The 16016-nt window shown below is 39.6% G+C and overlaps 2 protein-coding genes and 1 long non-coding RNA gene across 5 annotated transcripts; 2 read left to right on the plus strand and 1 right to left on the minus strand.

Moving 5' to 3' along the window:
- The first annotated feature begins 482 nt into the window (after positions 1-482).
- LOC149046163 (uncharacterized) lies at positions 483-8870 on the plus strand. Of its 2 annotated transcripts, none has more exons than XM_089208349.1 (6): positions 483-794; positions 1442-1659; positions 3303-3640; positions 4739-5141; positions 6432-6660; positions 7542-8870. In XM_089208349.1, exons 1-6 carry the CDS (start codon positions 590-592, stop codon positions 7712-7714), a joined length of 1566 nt encoding a protein of 521 aa, XP_089064475.1. In that variant the 5' UTR covers positions 483-589; the 3' UTR covers positions 7715-8870. The 2 variants fall into 2 exon arrangements, with proteins under 2 accessions (XP_089064475.1, XP_089064476.1); XM_089208350.1 differs by having other exon boundaries at positions 6432-6677; positions 7542-7781.
- Positions 8871-9344: 474 nt separating this feature from the next.
- On the plus strand, positions 9345-14256 carry LOC149046164 (von Willebrand factor A domain-containing protein 7-like). 2 transcript variants are annotated; one of them, XM_089208348.1, is made up of 6 exons: positions 9369-9864; positions 10046-10805; positions 11436-11705; positions 12126-12404; positions 13012-13263; positions 13406-14256. In XM_089208348.1, the coding sequence occupies exons 2-6, from the start codon at positions 10106-10108 to the stop codon at positions 13975-13977; spliced, it is 2073 nt and encodes a 690-aa protein (XP_089064474.1). In that variant the 5' UTR covers positions 9369-9864; positions 10046-10105; the 3' UTR covers positions 13978-14256. The 2 variants fall into 2 exon arrangements, with proteins under 2 accessions (XP_089064473.1, XP_089064474.1); XM_089208347.1 differs by having other exon boundaries at positions 9345-10805.
- A 723-nt stretch (positions 14257-14979) lies between these two features.
- Positions 14980-15694, minus strand: LOC149046165 (uncharacterized). Its single transcript, XR_016186520.1, has 2 exons — positions 15540-15694; positions 14980-15128 (listed from the first exon to the last, which is right to left on the minus strand). It is a non-coding gene; the product is annotated as an uncharacterized LOC149046165 (long non-coding RNA).
- Positions 15695-16016: the final 322 nt, after the last annotated feature.

The following is a 16016-nucleotide window of genomic DNA, read 5'->3' on the forward strand; positions in this document are numbered from 1 at the left end:
TTCGAGCGTTAGCCCTTCGTCTCGCTCTGACGAAGGGCTAACGCTCGAATCGTCAGCTTTTTTACTCTTTACGGTGGCTAATTTACGTTTTCAACCCAGTTGTTAACACTAAATTACCTGCTTTAAACAATTATAGCTTATCTAGCATTTCATCAAATACTGCTTGCAGCTTAGTTCAAGGGCGTGAACTGAAGCAGAGTTCCATGTGGACCCTCAAGCTTATCGATCAAAAATTTCCCTCGACCTCGAGCTAGTCCGATATCTTAGTTTGGATTTCAAAATTGAAAGAAAAAAAGGTAACTCAGTTTTTCAATGCTATTTCTTTGAAAAGGTCGTGACTTAGCGAAGAGCACCCTAATAGAATCCTCCGAAGTCTTGACTTGAAGACGCTGGACTAAACAGAAGGCCTGCGCGTTAAACAACAGTGATATATTGGGGAGGGGAGGGACAGATCACACAAAGCGTCCATAGCAACACGTAACAACAGTTACTCACAAAGTTTCCAAGATGGCGGACAACATTGACTTAAAGACTGTCTAGGTTTAGGGCCTGGAGCACTTTTATTTATGTTATCTATGTATCGTAGCCAATGATTATGAAAGCAACAGGTTCCGAACAATACGAAGAGCATGGAATTAAACCGCCAAAGGTTCGAAATCTCTTACCTTCAAAGAAATTCCGTGACAACGTTAGGAAATGGGGCGAATCGTCGGAGTTGAGTAGAAGACGAGTTATAATTGTGCCCAGCATAAAATGTGCGGCTAGAGAAGTGAATGTGACAGCAGAAGATAAAGGTAAGGACATGGATGATACAGGATATTTGGTCAGTCTTACGCACATAAATGCATCATTTCTTTAAAGAAGCTTTTAAAAACATTATCTGTACATGTGCATGCATGCGTGCTTCTTTTTGAAAAAGTTCAAGGAAGGCAATTAAATTTTCTACGAACTCGATGAACACGGTTTTTAAGAAAAGACTGTAGATAAGTAACGGGTCCCTCATTGTAAGTGTCTGATCAGGCGAACGATTATTACTGCGTGCTATATTAAGGTAAAAATCTTAGTGTGTTCCCTTGAAATCTGAGTTGAAATGGTCAAGTTACGATTCGCCTTCAAAGTTCATCCCATCAACCAGGTAGGATTGTTTATATGGGAAAATATCTGAACCAGCCAGTCTTGCCAATCCGCTCTAGTCTGTCGATTACTTTATGGAGTAATTGAATTTTATAAAAACCAGTAAAGTGTTAAAGCTAAATCTCTGAAATCAACCCAGTCGGCTTTACTTAGCTCAGATGAAGAAGCTATGGCATACTTTTTGTTCACACTGATGATTCATTGAATTTACAAAACATATCATTATCTTAATTATTACTGTATTACTAAAAATAAGAAAGTTTTTTTCCCCGCAAGATTAGTTTACTTTGACTATTAAACCATTCAGACAAGAATGTTTATCAAGATTCTGAAGATGACATATTCGCTCGGCAAGTTGAAAGATACAAGAAGCAGTTGCAGGAACGGAAAAAGACCAGGGAAATTTTAAACAACTGTGGGCTCAGACAAGACTGGCTTAAAAACAAGACTGGTAAAACTGAACTTGAAAGAAGAGTTTTGAAAAGAATACTGTTGAAAGGAAAACCTGAGATTACAATCAAAAAGGTGTGTTACTTAACCCTTTAACTCCCACGATCTGATTTTTAATTCTCCCCTCTAGCTGCTACTCATTTCTTTGTAAATAAGTTAGGAGAGTTTGGTGTCATCGAGATAACAACTTCAACCAGATAAGTTTGAATATTCTCATGACCTGTTTGCTGGATAATGTTTGGATATTATAGGGAGAAGTAATTTGTTAATCACTCCTGGGAGTTGAGGGGTTTAAGAATATGTTGTAAATCATGTGAGAGCTTTCCTTGTTGAGTTACTAAGAACAAAAACTGAATAAGTCAACACATGCCATAAGGATGTGGGTCGAGCCTCAGGCACAGAAATTTAATGTGAGAAAAAAGAAAGTTTGTTTAAGCAACATTGTTAGGGCTGATAATTCATTCAAAAACATGCAACAGATCAGTTTCTCTGATAAAACATCTTTTCTGGAGCAGCCCAGACATAAGATTATGGAATCTATGAAAAATTCATTCTGTTTACTCTTGGTGAAAATATTTGAAGGATCTTCCTATGTTGTAGATCCTCAAAGATTTTCATAATGACCTTTGAGGATCCTATTGAGATGCTAATCCGAGTAACTCTCTTAAGTGACCAAGACATAATTTCTCTTTACAATATCAATACAATATCAAGCAGGCAAGTGACAAGAATAAAGAAATATATCAATAAGGGGATTATAAGTTGATTCAATGCCAAATTCTCAAAACTAACATCATAAGAACTGTATGGCAGACAGTAAGGAGAATTATTACTGAGATCTTGGGATTTAAAGGGTTAAAGATCTCTGAGAAATCTTTGAGGATCCTCTACCTCTAAATTCTTTTTGAGATCGATTTTCAATTACCTTTCATATTCCTGTCAAGTTCTTCAAGGATCTTTTATTTCCTCATCAAGATCTTCAAGAATCTTTCATATTCCTGCCAAGATCTTTAAGCATATTTTTATTCTTGACAAGATCTCCAAGGATATTCTGAGCTCTTACAAGTTGTTATCTACTTGTAATAGTGTGAGCAGAAAGGCTAATAATGATGAAGATTATGCTCACACAACCACCTCCTCATGTTTCTTGGCTTTCCGTGATGTTTTTTCAGATACATTATACATGTAAACAAGTAATAACATGATTTCTCTAGCAATTTGTTGAAAAGCACTTGTAAATTTTTCAAAGACTAAAAATTAAACTTGCCCCACCAGCTTGTACAATTTTGTTGTCTATGAAAACTTTACTTCTGCTTATTAACACCAAATTGCAAGAGAAATCATGTTATTACCTATACTTCTACCATTTCTCAGAGAATTAAAGGAAATGTAGAAACAGGGCTGGGCTGAGCTCCAAATTTTCAATACAAGTTTTAACAAAGGATGGCTGTGGAGGTCAATCACCCCTCCCCCACTTATACCACCAACAAAATTAGAAATTTTGTGTCAGTTTTTTCAACTATTGTGTTGATGCATGATTATTGTTTTTAATATCATGGATCTACCATAATTACTGGCACAGTGGGTTCATACTATGAAACAGCTTTTACTGATTTTAAAGCTTCCACAAGTCCTTTTATCAGTTACCTTTGAGGCTCATGCCAGTGTAATAACGCATTTATGTTCTTGTATTAAATTTTCATTTTGTTACTCACCAGGCTCCTACTCCTCCCCCAGAGACTGAAGAGGACACAACAGTAACTGGTGAAGACAGGGGGGTACCTACCATTCACCATCCCTCCCCAGCTGCCTTAGCTATCATTCAAAAATACTTAGATCGCAAAAGGATGCGCCTGTTGGATCTGTTTGCTCAAGCTGACAAAGACAAGAACTGGGTGGTGTCACGGCAGGAGTTCAGGAACATTATCCGATCATGGCGGATTCCACTAACAGATGTTGATTTGGAGGATTTGATATTGGCTCTGGACAGAGATAACAGTGATGCATTAGACTACAGAGAACTGGCAGTTGGTAGACAGTCGTATCTGGAGGAGAGGTGGGCATACATGTACAATATTCTGTTTCAATTTGCAAATCTGAAATACTTTTTGTCGCTCATATCCAGGGCTGTTACAATTTTTTGGGTTTGTCCTGTTTGGCTTTGTTTGAGTGCTCTTATATTGGACATTTACAGTTTTGTACAAACAAAATCAAAGATGCAATAGCCAATGAAAACAAAGAACAATATCAGAAGGGGAAATGAGAACTAAGAAATAAACACTTTGAATGAGGTAACTGGCTGCCAGCTTAGGCCAATACCAGTGACAAAGTCACAATTGGTTTTGGGTTTGCATGTGATTAACCCTTTCACTCCCATTAGTGATTAACATGAGACTTCTCCCAATAATATCCAATAACATTATCCAGCAAACAGGTAATGAGAATACTCAAACTTATCAGGTAGAGGTTGTTATCGTGATCTAACACCAAATTCTCTTAACTAAATTACAACGAAATGTGTAGAAGCTAGAAGGGAGAATTATGCATCAGATCTTGGGAGTTAAAGGGTTGGGTTATAGCTGGGTATTATGTGTTTTTTTCAATAAGGCCAGTCAGTCAGATCATACCAAATCAAATATTCAAATATTACAATGTTCTTTGAACTTCTAAAATTAATGTGTAAAGCTTTTATGTCAAGAGGCTGGAAGTCATTGAATGTCCCCCAGCACACAAGTATTAGAAGTTAGACTAAGAAAGCAGTGGTCAGTACCTGGCCACTTTGCGGACATGTCAACTTGCCAAAACCAACTGGCTGACACCATTAGTTATCTATATGTGGTGTGGTATATTGGGGTCAGCAAGTTGACATGGCCTCAAAGTGACTTGTTACTGGTCAGTTACAACACTGAATTTCACAGGTACATGAACAAAATTCCAAAAACGTAGGTGTTGGGTGACATAGGCTCCACAACAGCAAAAAAAAAGAAAAAAGAAAGGAATAAAGAACAATAAATATAATAAAAATATAATAAATATAACTAATATAAATATAATAGAATAAAAATATAACCTTACACAGCCTTGATTTAGATGAGATAATGGCATGAACTGGCAAATTGGGTGCATTAATTTTTAACCTTCATTTCTTTTGAAGGGTCACTAAACAAGCGGCAGAGATTGTCCAAACTGCTAACACTAAAACTTCCAAAAGACCTGAAACCATTTTTGAGGAGCCTGAACCTGCTTATGACCCCACTAACGAAAAATGGTCTGGCACTGGAACACAAAGACCTCCATCACCTCAAAGACCACCCTCACCACGAGCCACCCCTCAAAAAAGACCCTCATCATCACCACAGAGACCCTTAACCCCTTCATCTGCTCCTGTACAACCAGTGGCCTTTATGGCACAGCGGCCAGGGTCTGATCCCCAGTTGCGGCGCTCTCGGCCTGTATCACCCACAAGTAGTGGAAGTATTGAGAGCTTATCACCCACCCTGTTGGAGATACCACCTGTTCAGTTATCAGAGAAAGTGGACCAGTTGACTCAAGATGAGGTATGGGACTCGTCTCCTGGAAGGGAGGGGAGGGGAGGTGGCGGGTGTCTGAGGATTCTGGTTGTGTCTCGGTAAAAATGACCCGACCCCTACCCTCAGTATCCTTCTTTTTTCATAGTCCTCCCTTTATAATTTGTTAACGACGACTAATGATTCCCCCTGAAAACCATGTGATCTGAACAAAATCAGTGAAAATAATAGCCAATCAGAAGAAGAAGGAAAATACCTTAAAGAGCCAATGAAAGCTCAAGGTTAAAAACAATGCGACTGCCTAAAGCGCGGGAAAACGCGGGCGACCAAGTCGTGTTCGGTTTTTAGTTTTGCAGCTAATTGGTTGAGAGAGTGGCGTGAGTTTTCTGGACCAATCACAAAGCGAAGTAAAGCAAAAACAAGGCATTCCGGACTAATTTTGGCACTTAATTAAAAATTGCTCTTACTTGATCATATTATTAATCCTTGTTAGTCTGGTTATTGTTTATTGCCCTCAAATGATGGAGAAGTCGACGATGAATCTTGTTATCCAATATAAAAGACTTACATGTATCTAATTATGCGAACTAAACTTATAGGGTCACGCTCCACCAGGATGCATTGCGGGGGTGATGACCATTCTCAGTGCTTTCTGTCATACAGAAAGGGAAAGTTTACCGTGTTTGACATATTATTGTCTTGCGAATTCTTCAATTTTGTCTTTCGTTCTATCCCATAGATAGAAAAGAGGTCCTCAATGGGGTTAACCGATAGCAGTAAAACGGCCACAAAATTTAGTCGCTAGGCGTAAAAATTTACAAATTTTAACCGTTAGTCGTAAAAAAAGGTAACCGTAAAAAACATTTCTAGTGGAAACAACGGAAAGATGTTAACCATTAGCCATAAAAGCCATCACCTCATTGAGACCCTCAGAAAACGTCATCAGTATGCCTCTACTAAAGTGGCGATTTAGTTATACTCTTGGTCATAATACCCTTCTATTTGTGCAATGAAAACATTGGCACAAGGTATTGCTGTTGTGGCATTCTTTGCCGTTACCGTTCGGTTTGTGAGAAAAAGTATGGAGTTCCTGGATAATAACGATAACAGTGGCGCACGAAGCACACTGTTTGAGCGCGGCGCTTTGAGATACTGAGAGATCCGTCGCTTTTTATGTACGCGAAAACGGTTCATTGAAGTCCAGATGTATGATGGAAAATAAAGTGACATAAAATTTAAAGTAAAGAACTTTTTTCTTCATTGGCAGCCCTCAGCCACCATACAGAGGCACAATGTAACCTTTTTTTTGTGGTATTTCAGATAAAAGACAGACGCATGAAAAAACAACAAAAACGGAAAGAAAAAGAAAAAGCCAAACAGAAAAAGAGAACTGCGCCAGAAAAAGTGTCTGTGGCTCCATCCACCCTAGGGGGTAGGGTGGGGGAGATGGTGGATCGCTACCGAAAGATGACCATGAAGGAGTATAATGATGTCGTGGAACTTTGCCATATGCACGGAGTGCAGCTGAGTAAGGATCTTCTGGAGCGAGGTTAGATTGTGTCGGAGGTTATTAATTTTATTTGTATCTATGTAGGGTTGAATGTATCTATGAAGGATTGAATTTTTAACATTTAATTGTAATGCGCAATTGAAAATTCTTACATTGATAATTGCGCAATATAAGTCTATAAATTATTGTTATTATTTATTTTTATATGGTAAGGCATTCTTGAGGTAAATCCGAGTGTTCTGATTGGTTCTTGCTTGGCCAGGATTTTGGCATACGAACCTTTCCGGTGAAAATGGTCTTGAGCCGTGTATTTTGGCTCTCGAAAGCCGAAAAATTAAAAATAAACAAGTTTAGTGCAAATGCCATATAACACACTATTTACTGACCGCCCTTGCTCAAGCGGTACCGGGGAATATTGGCGCCTGGTCGTTTTTATACGGACCCCGCTTTGCTCTCTTTTTTCGGAGTTTGAGTAGCCACTCAGAGTCCCCCATCAGAGCGCGCCTTCAATGCTATCCACTGTTTAAGCATATAGTGGCACAGAGTACAAATTACTTTTAGTCAGTGTCTGGAGCGCTTCACAAGAGTATGTCGCTGGCCGAAAAGCAGGGAAATCGCAACAGCGAATCAAATCTGCGGAAAATATCACTAGGAGCTAATAATGAATCTCAAAATGAAACAAAATACCTTGAACGAGGGGAAGGGCAACAAACTAGGCAGCGAATTGTGGTTAGCGAGAGAAGGCAAAGCTACAACCATTCCACATAACCCTCATTCAGTTGACAATGTGTCCATGATGCTTGCTATTTAACATTTAAGCTGTGTATTATAGTTGAACGATAGACTTTAGTTTTTCTAGCTTGACTCATCTTTCTAATCCCTATTTTTGTTATTTATATGTTTATGATTTTTTTTTTCAGTTCTCCTTCAACCAGAAGATAAACCCCTGTCACAGATAAAGCTGACCGCGCGAAAACCTGGACTCTTTTCAATCTCAACTAGGCATCACATACCACAAGTTAAGTTCCAGTCCTCCACGGCTGGAAGCAACAAGCGGCGGCCGAATTTTAGAAACCCGGGTCCAAACACGTGACAAATGACTTTCAATGTCAAGCGGCCAGGGTTATTTTTGTAGCGACAGTACATAAAAAGCTAAATTGGAGAGACAAAAATAAAGACTTACTCGTTAGATCGAAAACTATACGCTACTTTTTTTGTTACATTGTAAATCAAAGTACTCGAAGGATAATTACTGTAATAAAAACGTTTATCAGGTTGAGAAGAACGCTTGCTAGTAAGTTTGTTTCAGTCGAAATTTATTGGGAATTAAATTTCTTTGGTTATCCTCATCCGTGGGGATGGTATTAAAGAGGTTACTGGTACGCATTGCATTACTGGCAGTGTGCTTTCTCAGTACATAATTTAATCATATCATTTGAGGCATAACAGTAAAATAATAGGTTTGGCTGAAGGTGTTTAGTTTCCTGTGCAAAGATTTCGGGCATTAGTTGTATTGTTTATACCCATGTAGCCAAGGCTTTTAAGGATAATTTGATTTTGTTTTTGATGTTCGTATGTATGTCGCGTTTCGAAGCTTGGAAAAAAAATAGTAGTATTACTAAAAACAATAATAACAATACTGATGATAATGATGGCAATGATAACAATATTTAAAAAAAGAATGTATATAAAATATTCTAAAATTGGATTTTGGACTACAGCCAGCTGTAAGCATCAAATTTGAGAGAAGGAAGCAGGCTGAAGCAAAGTAACACAGGTGTCACGAGAACTCATCCCGTAATTTGAGAATGAATTTTCTTAAAATGGCCATCAAAACAAGGAAGCACTAATGGATAGTCGAACGTGCCTGCTACACGTAGTTTACGCTGAAACAGAACATTGATTCCACCGTAGCTGATACGTAAGTTCATAGATTTTATGTGGTGTAAATAAGGTACATGACGAATAGTTTGAAGCCAATTGAGCCATTTTACCCTATGCTGTGGTTCTCGGTCAAGTACAGGAGGCGTAAGAACTCACAAGTTCATTACAAAGCACATGGAACAGAACTAAACTAAGGAAACCAAATCACATGCAAGTGAACAATTATTAGCTGCCCAATTTTTGTATATGGTGGCCTGTGATAACTGCTGGCCGGAATCTAGGCAAGATCACGACACTATCCTAGAACGCGTAAATCGTCCAAGTCCTCTTCCATGGCTGAGATTAAAAATATTTGTTTTGTTTTGTATTGTTTTCATTTTTTACCCTCATCTAATCGATGTTCTTGTGCCTTAGACCCAGTTCTCAGTGTGATCAAACGTCGTATACATACATAAGCATTTGGAAAACGAGCTAGAAAAAAAAAGTCACAAATTTTCCGTGAAGCGAGTTTTTAATCGGGAGATATTGTGGGTTCAGGCGGCAGGATGTAACACAATACTTGCCATACAAAAGCTTTGCGTGACATCCCAGAGAATACCTGGCAAGGAAATCACCTGGCTGCCTCGCAGTTTGGTAAATATCTACCATTTGTTCATCTCCAATTCGTTTGGTTGTTATTTGATATTGCACGATTAAAACATCTCCTTTCGAACACTTTCAAGATTTTACCTGTACGTGAATTTGTAAAGTCATGGGTACAATAAAACTTCGAAGAAAACACGGAAGACGTAACATGACACAACGATGACGGCAACAAGGTCATGGCAAAATAAGACATCTTCTGGTCGGATCAATCGCTCAGCACGTGCGTTTTAAAATGTGTACACTGTACATCTCACAACTGTCCTCTTTCAAAGAAGAACGTTAAATCACCAAAATTTGAGTGGTGTGAGAGCAGAAAGCCCTGGAAAATTATCTAAGTTTCCATTTGGAACTCAACGCTGCCATTCGCAAAGTAGCGGGCTGTTCGCGAGATACTAAAGGAGTCGGCACTGTTAGCCTTGGATTCTCAGAACAGTTGGACATCATTAGTTTCAACTGGTTAGCTTACGACTTTGGCGGTTAACCATTTGTACACAACATCAACATGTCTATATCTTATGTACTCTTGGTGTCCTTGAATCAACGAAAGACATGCTATAGATCTCTATGGGATCTAGGGCCCATTCACTCTAGCAAAGCATCAGTCAAAGGCATCGATCGGTTTTCGAAAAAAAACAAAACGAAACAAAGCAAAAAAAAAAAAAAAATAACAATCTTTAACTGAAGCACGTAAACTGGTTCCTCAGATGCTCAGAGGTAAGTAAGCACGTAAACTGGTTCCTCAAATGCTCAAGCAAGTTAACTGAAATTTAGCCTATAAAAATCTCTCAAAAAAAGGTTCACGATTTAAGTTTTGAGCAGCACAAAGAGAACATCATGATCATAAAGGGCGAAGCTCTTTCGCTTCCTGCAACGAGTGCTTTTGTCTTCTTATTAGCTGTAGGAACTTGTAGGGCCAGTTTCCTCCACATCGCTGCAGTTCACTCGCGATGCCTTGATGGGCTTCTCACACGGATCGCAGAGGAGCGTGGAAATACTTACACCGAAGAAGACGAAAAGGATTATTAGTCCCACAGAGCAATTGCTAGAGATGTTAAAAGGAGAACTTAATAAGAGGACTAAATCCATGCGAAATTTCACCATTCCAACGAAAAACATTACTCGAGAAGAAATTACCTATACAAAGGAAAGCAGGACTTACAAACCGCGCTTATCACCATCGAACAAGTTCCTCGAGGCCATCAACGACATTGAACGGGCTGTGGCTAAAGCAAAGGCTTCAGGATTCCGTTTCAGGAAAGAAACCTTCAATAAATTGAAAGGACTCCTAGCGCGAGCGATAAGAAGTAAGAGCTACAAATATGCGCGCGAAGTTCTGGGCAAGATCATGTATCTTTTAAGCACCAAGTCGTCGGCACCGCGACGAAGCAAGAGAACCACCTCAGGGAACAAAACCACCCCTGAAACGGAAGGAAGCAATTTCCTTCAAGATCTACGGAGGCAACTCGGCGCCTCGGTATTTGATAGCTTCATGGCTGTCCAAGGAGACGTGTCACTGATGTTTGCCATTGATAACACCGGAAGCATGCGTGAAGAAATTCAAGCAGCAAAAAATATCGCCATAGACATCATAAATTATCCTCGTAATTCCAGTGTGAAGAAATACATTTTGTCGCCTTTTAACGACCCCTACCCTGGTGCGTACAAAACTTTTTATTTTTGTATTATGTTTGTCAGTTTGTTTGCTTTTTTCAATTAGGAAGGGGAGGTGTGAAGGATTTTGGGGGCACAGCATGGTTTTCAGGGTGAAGAGAGGGAAGATCAGTCATTGCTAACAGAGTATAAAGGGAGGGTAGGGGAACAACTATAGACAATTGACTGCCAATTAGCATCTAATTAAAGGGAGAGTCAAACCAAATCCTCCATCCCTTCATCCCTACATCCCCCTCCCCCCCCCCTCGCTTCTCTCACAAGCAATGGTCCCGCCTGCCTAATCAAGGCACTCAAGCTCTCTCCATGCCTCCCGATTAATATTTAAAAACCTTTTTACTCTAAAATACGCTTGAGTGCCATGCAATTCGGCCCTAAAGGCTTTATTTAATCTTATACCCAGATCTTAACGTGTAACTGAAACTGAAATGTACCGCTTGGCCGTGAAAGATCTGGATATGAGACTACCCTTTACTGTCAATGACTGATCGTTCTTCTGAAAGGTAATCGAAAACGAACAGGGAAACAAGGGTGGTGGGGAGGGGGATATCATTCTGACCCTTCGCCAATTCCAGAAGAAGTCAAACTATTCAAATTTGCACTTCAATATTTTGCAGTGAAATCGGCCACCATAGTCAAAGAGGAAAGCGACGCTGGTGAGTTCGTGAAAGCTATTAATGCTCTTACAGCAAACGGTGGTGGGGATTGTCCGGAGTATACATTCACAGGGATGCTGGAAGCAATCTACCAATGGCCAGAATGGGGATCCCCTATGTACGTCTTTACGGACGCGGGCCCAAAAGATGCATCAGAAGCAAAAATTGCCGAGCTTCAGTTCCTAGCTAGCTCTGATCAGTTAGGGGTAACAATTAATTTTCTTACCACAGGTAAGAGATCTAATCATCTGTAAAGTATTTACATTCTTGTTCGCATACTATTTAGCAGGCTGTATGTCTGACTGACAAACCGGTAGAGAGGATAAGGTCTCGTCTTTTGCAGACTGACAGATTTACAGACCTACAGTTTGACAGACTAACAGACCGACAGACTAAGAGACCAACAGACCGACAGTCCGACAAAGTGACAGATAGAAAGAACGACAGACTTACAGACTAAAGGACCAGCAGTCCAACAGACTGACAGACCAACAGACTAGCAGACTGATAGAGCGTCTGACTGACCAATTTGAGTGATAGGCTGACTAACAAACTTCTGACAGACAGATTAGTCAATCTGTCTGACTTATCTATCGAATGATCAATTGATTAGTTGACCAGTGTCACGAATTTATCGATTGTTTGGTGTAGGTTTCTGTTACACTCATCTCCACCCAGCCTTCAAAGATCTCGCCGAGCGTACCTCAGGTCAGACTATTTCTCTTAGAAAACACGGAGAACTGGAAAAGCTTAATAATCTGACAGCGGGTGTGCTTGATGGGACGAGTACTCTTAGTATCGGTTCAAGCCCAGGACTCAAGAGGAAGCGAAGCGTAAAAAATACAACACCCCGTCGATATAAATTTTCAGTTGATGAATCCATTGAAAAATTGACCATAACAGTAAGCACCACACGCCAGGGAACAAATGGTCTGTACTTTTTATTTTTTTGATTATATCTATGTTGTAGTGGGTGAGGCTTAATGTGATCTTAGGCTGCTATCTTTGACTTTTACATCAGGAAAAGGCTAGGTGAGAGAGAAATTTGTATCAAGGGGGTGAGCGACGGCCAAGAAGAAGGAGAGGGGAGGGGGGGGGGGGCAAATGCGTTCGCTAGCTTCTTGGCGTTTACTCGCCTATATAAGACGCCTGCACTGCAGGCGAACCGCTCATGGATACAGATGCTATTTCCATATCATATTTTACAAAAGGAGAGGTAGTTCCCAAATAGTCAACTAACAGCCACAAGGAAACTTTGCAAGAAATCTTTTTCTTTTTTTTTTCGCTTCGTTTGACTTTTTTTTTAGTTAATATCTTCGTTTTTTGGAGATTAAGAAGGATTAAATTGAATAACTGAAATCGATGGAAATATATTAAAATCAACAAAGTTGCTAGCTGCCTACCTCTTTAACCTTCGAGTGTCACAATTTATTATTTCTAACACCCTTGTTTATCTTTTTGTTTAGTTATTTCTTTTTTTATAATCTGTAAACTTACTGTATCAATTTTTGCATACTTGCTTTTAAACTTTTTTTAGGGCAAGGCATTACCTTGACAGACCCCGATGACATCGTGATCTCAGCTGAAAAACTTAGTCTGTCACAGGTCTCTGTCTATCAGATCGACCGCCCCAAGATAGGAGGCTGGACCCTAGTTGTGTCGGGTGAACACGAGTTTCAAGCTAAGTCAAGCAGTGAAACGAATGTCAACTTCGGAGTATATTTCATCATTCCAATGCGGGGACGCAGGAGACAGATAACAGAAGTGCCTATTTCCAATCCAGTTACAGGTAAGTTTCGCATATAATCAGGGCAATTTTTAAGTAAGTGTCAAATGTAATCCGGGATTTTATTTCGGTCTGTGATTGGTCAAAAAAACTCGTCCCATTCTGGATTTCAAATTAATTACAAGTGATTCTGTATTTCTTAAAGGTAAACTGAACAAGATGCTCATCACTGTCGCTGGTTCTGAGAGGCTCAACACAAGCTCCCTACGCTTGGAACTCATTACCCCTGAAGGAGCTAGGATTACTGACGTCACGTTGCAGACAACTGACAACGTCCATTTCACCGCAAGTTTTACGCCTCGCACGAGCCAACCATTCAAACTCAGGCTCAGTGGTATCACTCGTGGCCGCAACACTTTTGAGAGAATTTCTCGCCAGAAGATCAAACCCTCCAGGGCCCTGCTCAGAGTAAGATACGCCAGTAATGATTATACACTTCCCTTAGGACGAGTCACGTTTGTTCATTTTGAGATCTGCAACTTTGGCGCCACTGAGTATTTTGACGTTACAGTCGTGAAAGATCGAATGGGTTTGATTATTACCCCACAAATTTCATCCAAACGTGTCATTAAAGGCCACTGCGCGATTATATCTGTCCGCGCCAGAGCTACGCGGACCGAGGACGTGGACAAGACCGACAACTTATTCTTGATAGTAAAGGGCCGCACATCTAAAGTTCTTGCCTCACAGGGGGTGCGTCTTTTTGTTGTGCCATAAGCAGAGATTTGTGGATCAATCTGTTATTCCGTTGTCACAAATTCATAATATTCTACTAAAATTTTAGGCGACCGAGTGAATTCAAGAAACTTTCAAGAGATCACAAGGATTATCATTGATTAGCTATAGAGGCACAGCTTTCGAGAAAAATAAGAATTTTATCAGTAGGTTATTTCGCATAGTCTGTAACAGTAATAACAGCAATGAGATTTTAGCTCTAACGTCATGTACCTGATTAATTTTTTAGTCTTGAAGATTAATAAAAAAAGAGGTGGTTTATTTTGAGGCTTCAGAGTCAAGTTGTCTTACAGCAGTCATAAACAGTCACACATGTCAGTCAGTTACGGCGTTGTAAATCAGAGTATATGTCATAAGAAAGCTCAAAATGAGAAAAACAAAATGATAAATTTACAGGATACCCGTTCTAAGTAACCCTTGTGCTTGGTAAGTCTAGAGTTTCCTTTCACTGCTCTTGTTTCTTTTCACAGATTTCTAGGACGGTTTCAATTCTCTCGCATATTACTCCTAATAGGGCTGATTTCTTATTTAAAACTGTATGCGAAAATCGATGCGGCCGGTCAAACGTAATGCCACTGCACATGCCTGATATTTTGCGAAATAAGTTAATGGTTTGTAAGTAAAGTTATCACGTCATCTTTGAGAGGATTGCGTGACAAGAGCTAACAATGGCTGCCGTAGAGGTTTAAGGTTTGTCTTTATAGAGTACGTAGTGCGAGGGTAATGGGAAAGAGGGAGGAGGGGAAAGAAAGAGATCATGGGAAGGGGAACAAGAATAGGTCTACCTTACTCGCGCGCGTTATGGAAACGCCGACTGGGACGAGTTAGCGATTATGTGCCAAATCACGTGGCACCTGCATGATCGTGTGGTGAAGTCGAAGTCTTTCATAAGTTCGACGTTTACGAATGTGATTTGAAACATGACCCCTTCTTGTTGAAACTTTGTCGTAACGCAAGAGACTCAGGAGAAAGTAAATCATTAAATTAGTTTGTTTCAAATTTTTAAATTATCTTCTTCCAGAGTTACATTTTTTTCCATAAAAATGACCAACGCTACATCTCGGTCGAGGCTCTCTTTTAGTACTTTGTGCTTCATTTTCTATATGGGAACTGATTTCTTTCGCCTGCAATTCCTAACATGAAAATTCAATGATTAAACATCTCAAAGTATACTTTTCTCTTTCATATAGAGAAAACATAGCTACGAAGTATAGAAAATGGTGCGGGCGGGAAGGGAAGGGCAAGACAGTTGTTCCAGCACAGGTTTAGACCTTGTAGTATTCTGTCCCCCACCCTCCCTCTCAAATGCCAAATACCTTAGTTTCAAAAGAAGGGTATTTACTGGACCTTTGATACGATATTCTTTATCACTCTTTACCACTCTCGTGTGAACAAAGTTCTTTTTCACTTATCTTCGCCTTATTCTACGAATAACCCCTCTCTATTACTTATATCAGGATTTATTACTATTCGAGACCCTAAGAATAATTTTTTCCCCACCTTGATGAGAAATAATATATAATTTATCTTAAATATTTATTTACCTCATCTGAGAGAAGCTGCAGCCGATTTAATACCTCGTCTGCTCTCCTTTGTCTTGGCTTGGCGGACACTGAAGTTGTTCCAAGAAAAAGGAACAAACCCAAAAGCAATATTTTATAGTTCATTTAAATTCGAAGCACGTTGTTGAAATACGCCTGTGCAAAGAGAGAACAGATTCATGCTAATACGTTGAACAAATGTGTGAGGCTGATGCAACTAACCTTCTGCATAACGGAAACGTTTACTGTCTCCTGATGTAAGTTTTTAGCATAATCTGTTGGGAAGCTACAGCTGAAACCGCTTTAATCAAAGAGTAGTCACTAAATTTTTTCACCAATCAGTCGGTCGGTCAGTCTTCCAGTTATTCATGATCAATCATTTAGTTCGTCAGCCATTCATGATTAGTTATTCATGATCAGTCACTCACTCCATTTAGTCATTTAGTCACTCAATGACTCTGTCATTCTATTGCGTCTTTC

The sequence above is a fragment of the Pocillopora damicornis genome, chromosome 5 (genome assembly GCF_964200805.1).
Source record: "Pocillopora damicornis chromosome 5, jaPocDami1.2, whole genome shotgun sequence".
Taxonomy (NCBI): Eukaryota; Metazoa; Cnidaria; class Anthozoa; order Scleractinia; family Pocilloporidae; genus Pocillopora; species Pocillopora damicornis.

Bases quoted from the DNA above. Each gene is read 5' to 3' on its own strand.
- LOC149046163 (XM_089208349.1), top strand. From the start codon at position 590: ATGATTATGAAAGCAACAGGTTCCGAACAATACGAAGAGCATGGAATT. The intron at 1,660-3,302 runs GTGTGTTACTTA...GTTACTCACCAG, and splicing joins CTGAGATTACAATCAAAAAG to GCTCCTACTCCTCCCCCAGA. The intron at 5,142-6,431 runs GTATGGGACTCG...GTGGTATTTCAG, and splicing joins ACCAGTTGACTCAAGATGAG to ATAAAAGACAGACGCATGAA.
- LOC149046164 (XM_089208347.1), top strand. From the start codon at position 10,106: ATGGGCTTCTCACACGGATCGCAGAGGAGCGTGGAAATACTTACACCG. The intron at 10,806-11,435 runs GTGCGTACAAAA...AATATTTTGCAG, and splicing joins TTTTAACGACCCCTACCCTG to TGAAATCGGCCACCATAGTC. The intron at 11,706-12,125 runs GTAAGAGATCTA...TGTTTGGTGTAG, and splicing joins AATTAATTTTCTTACCACAG to GTTTCTGTTACACTCATCTC.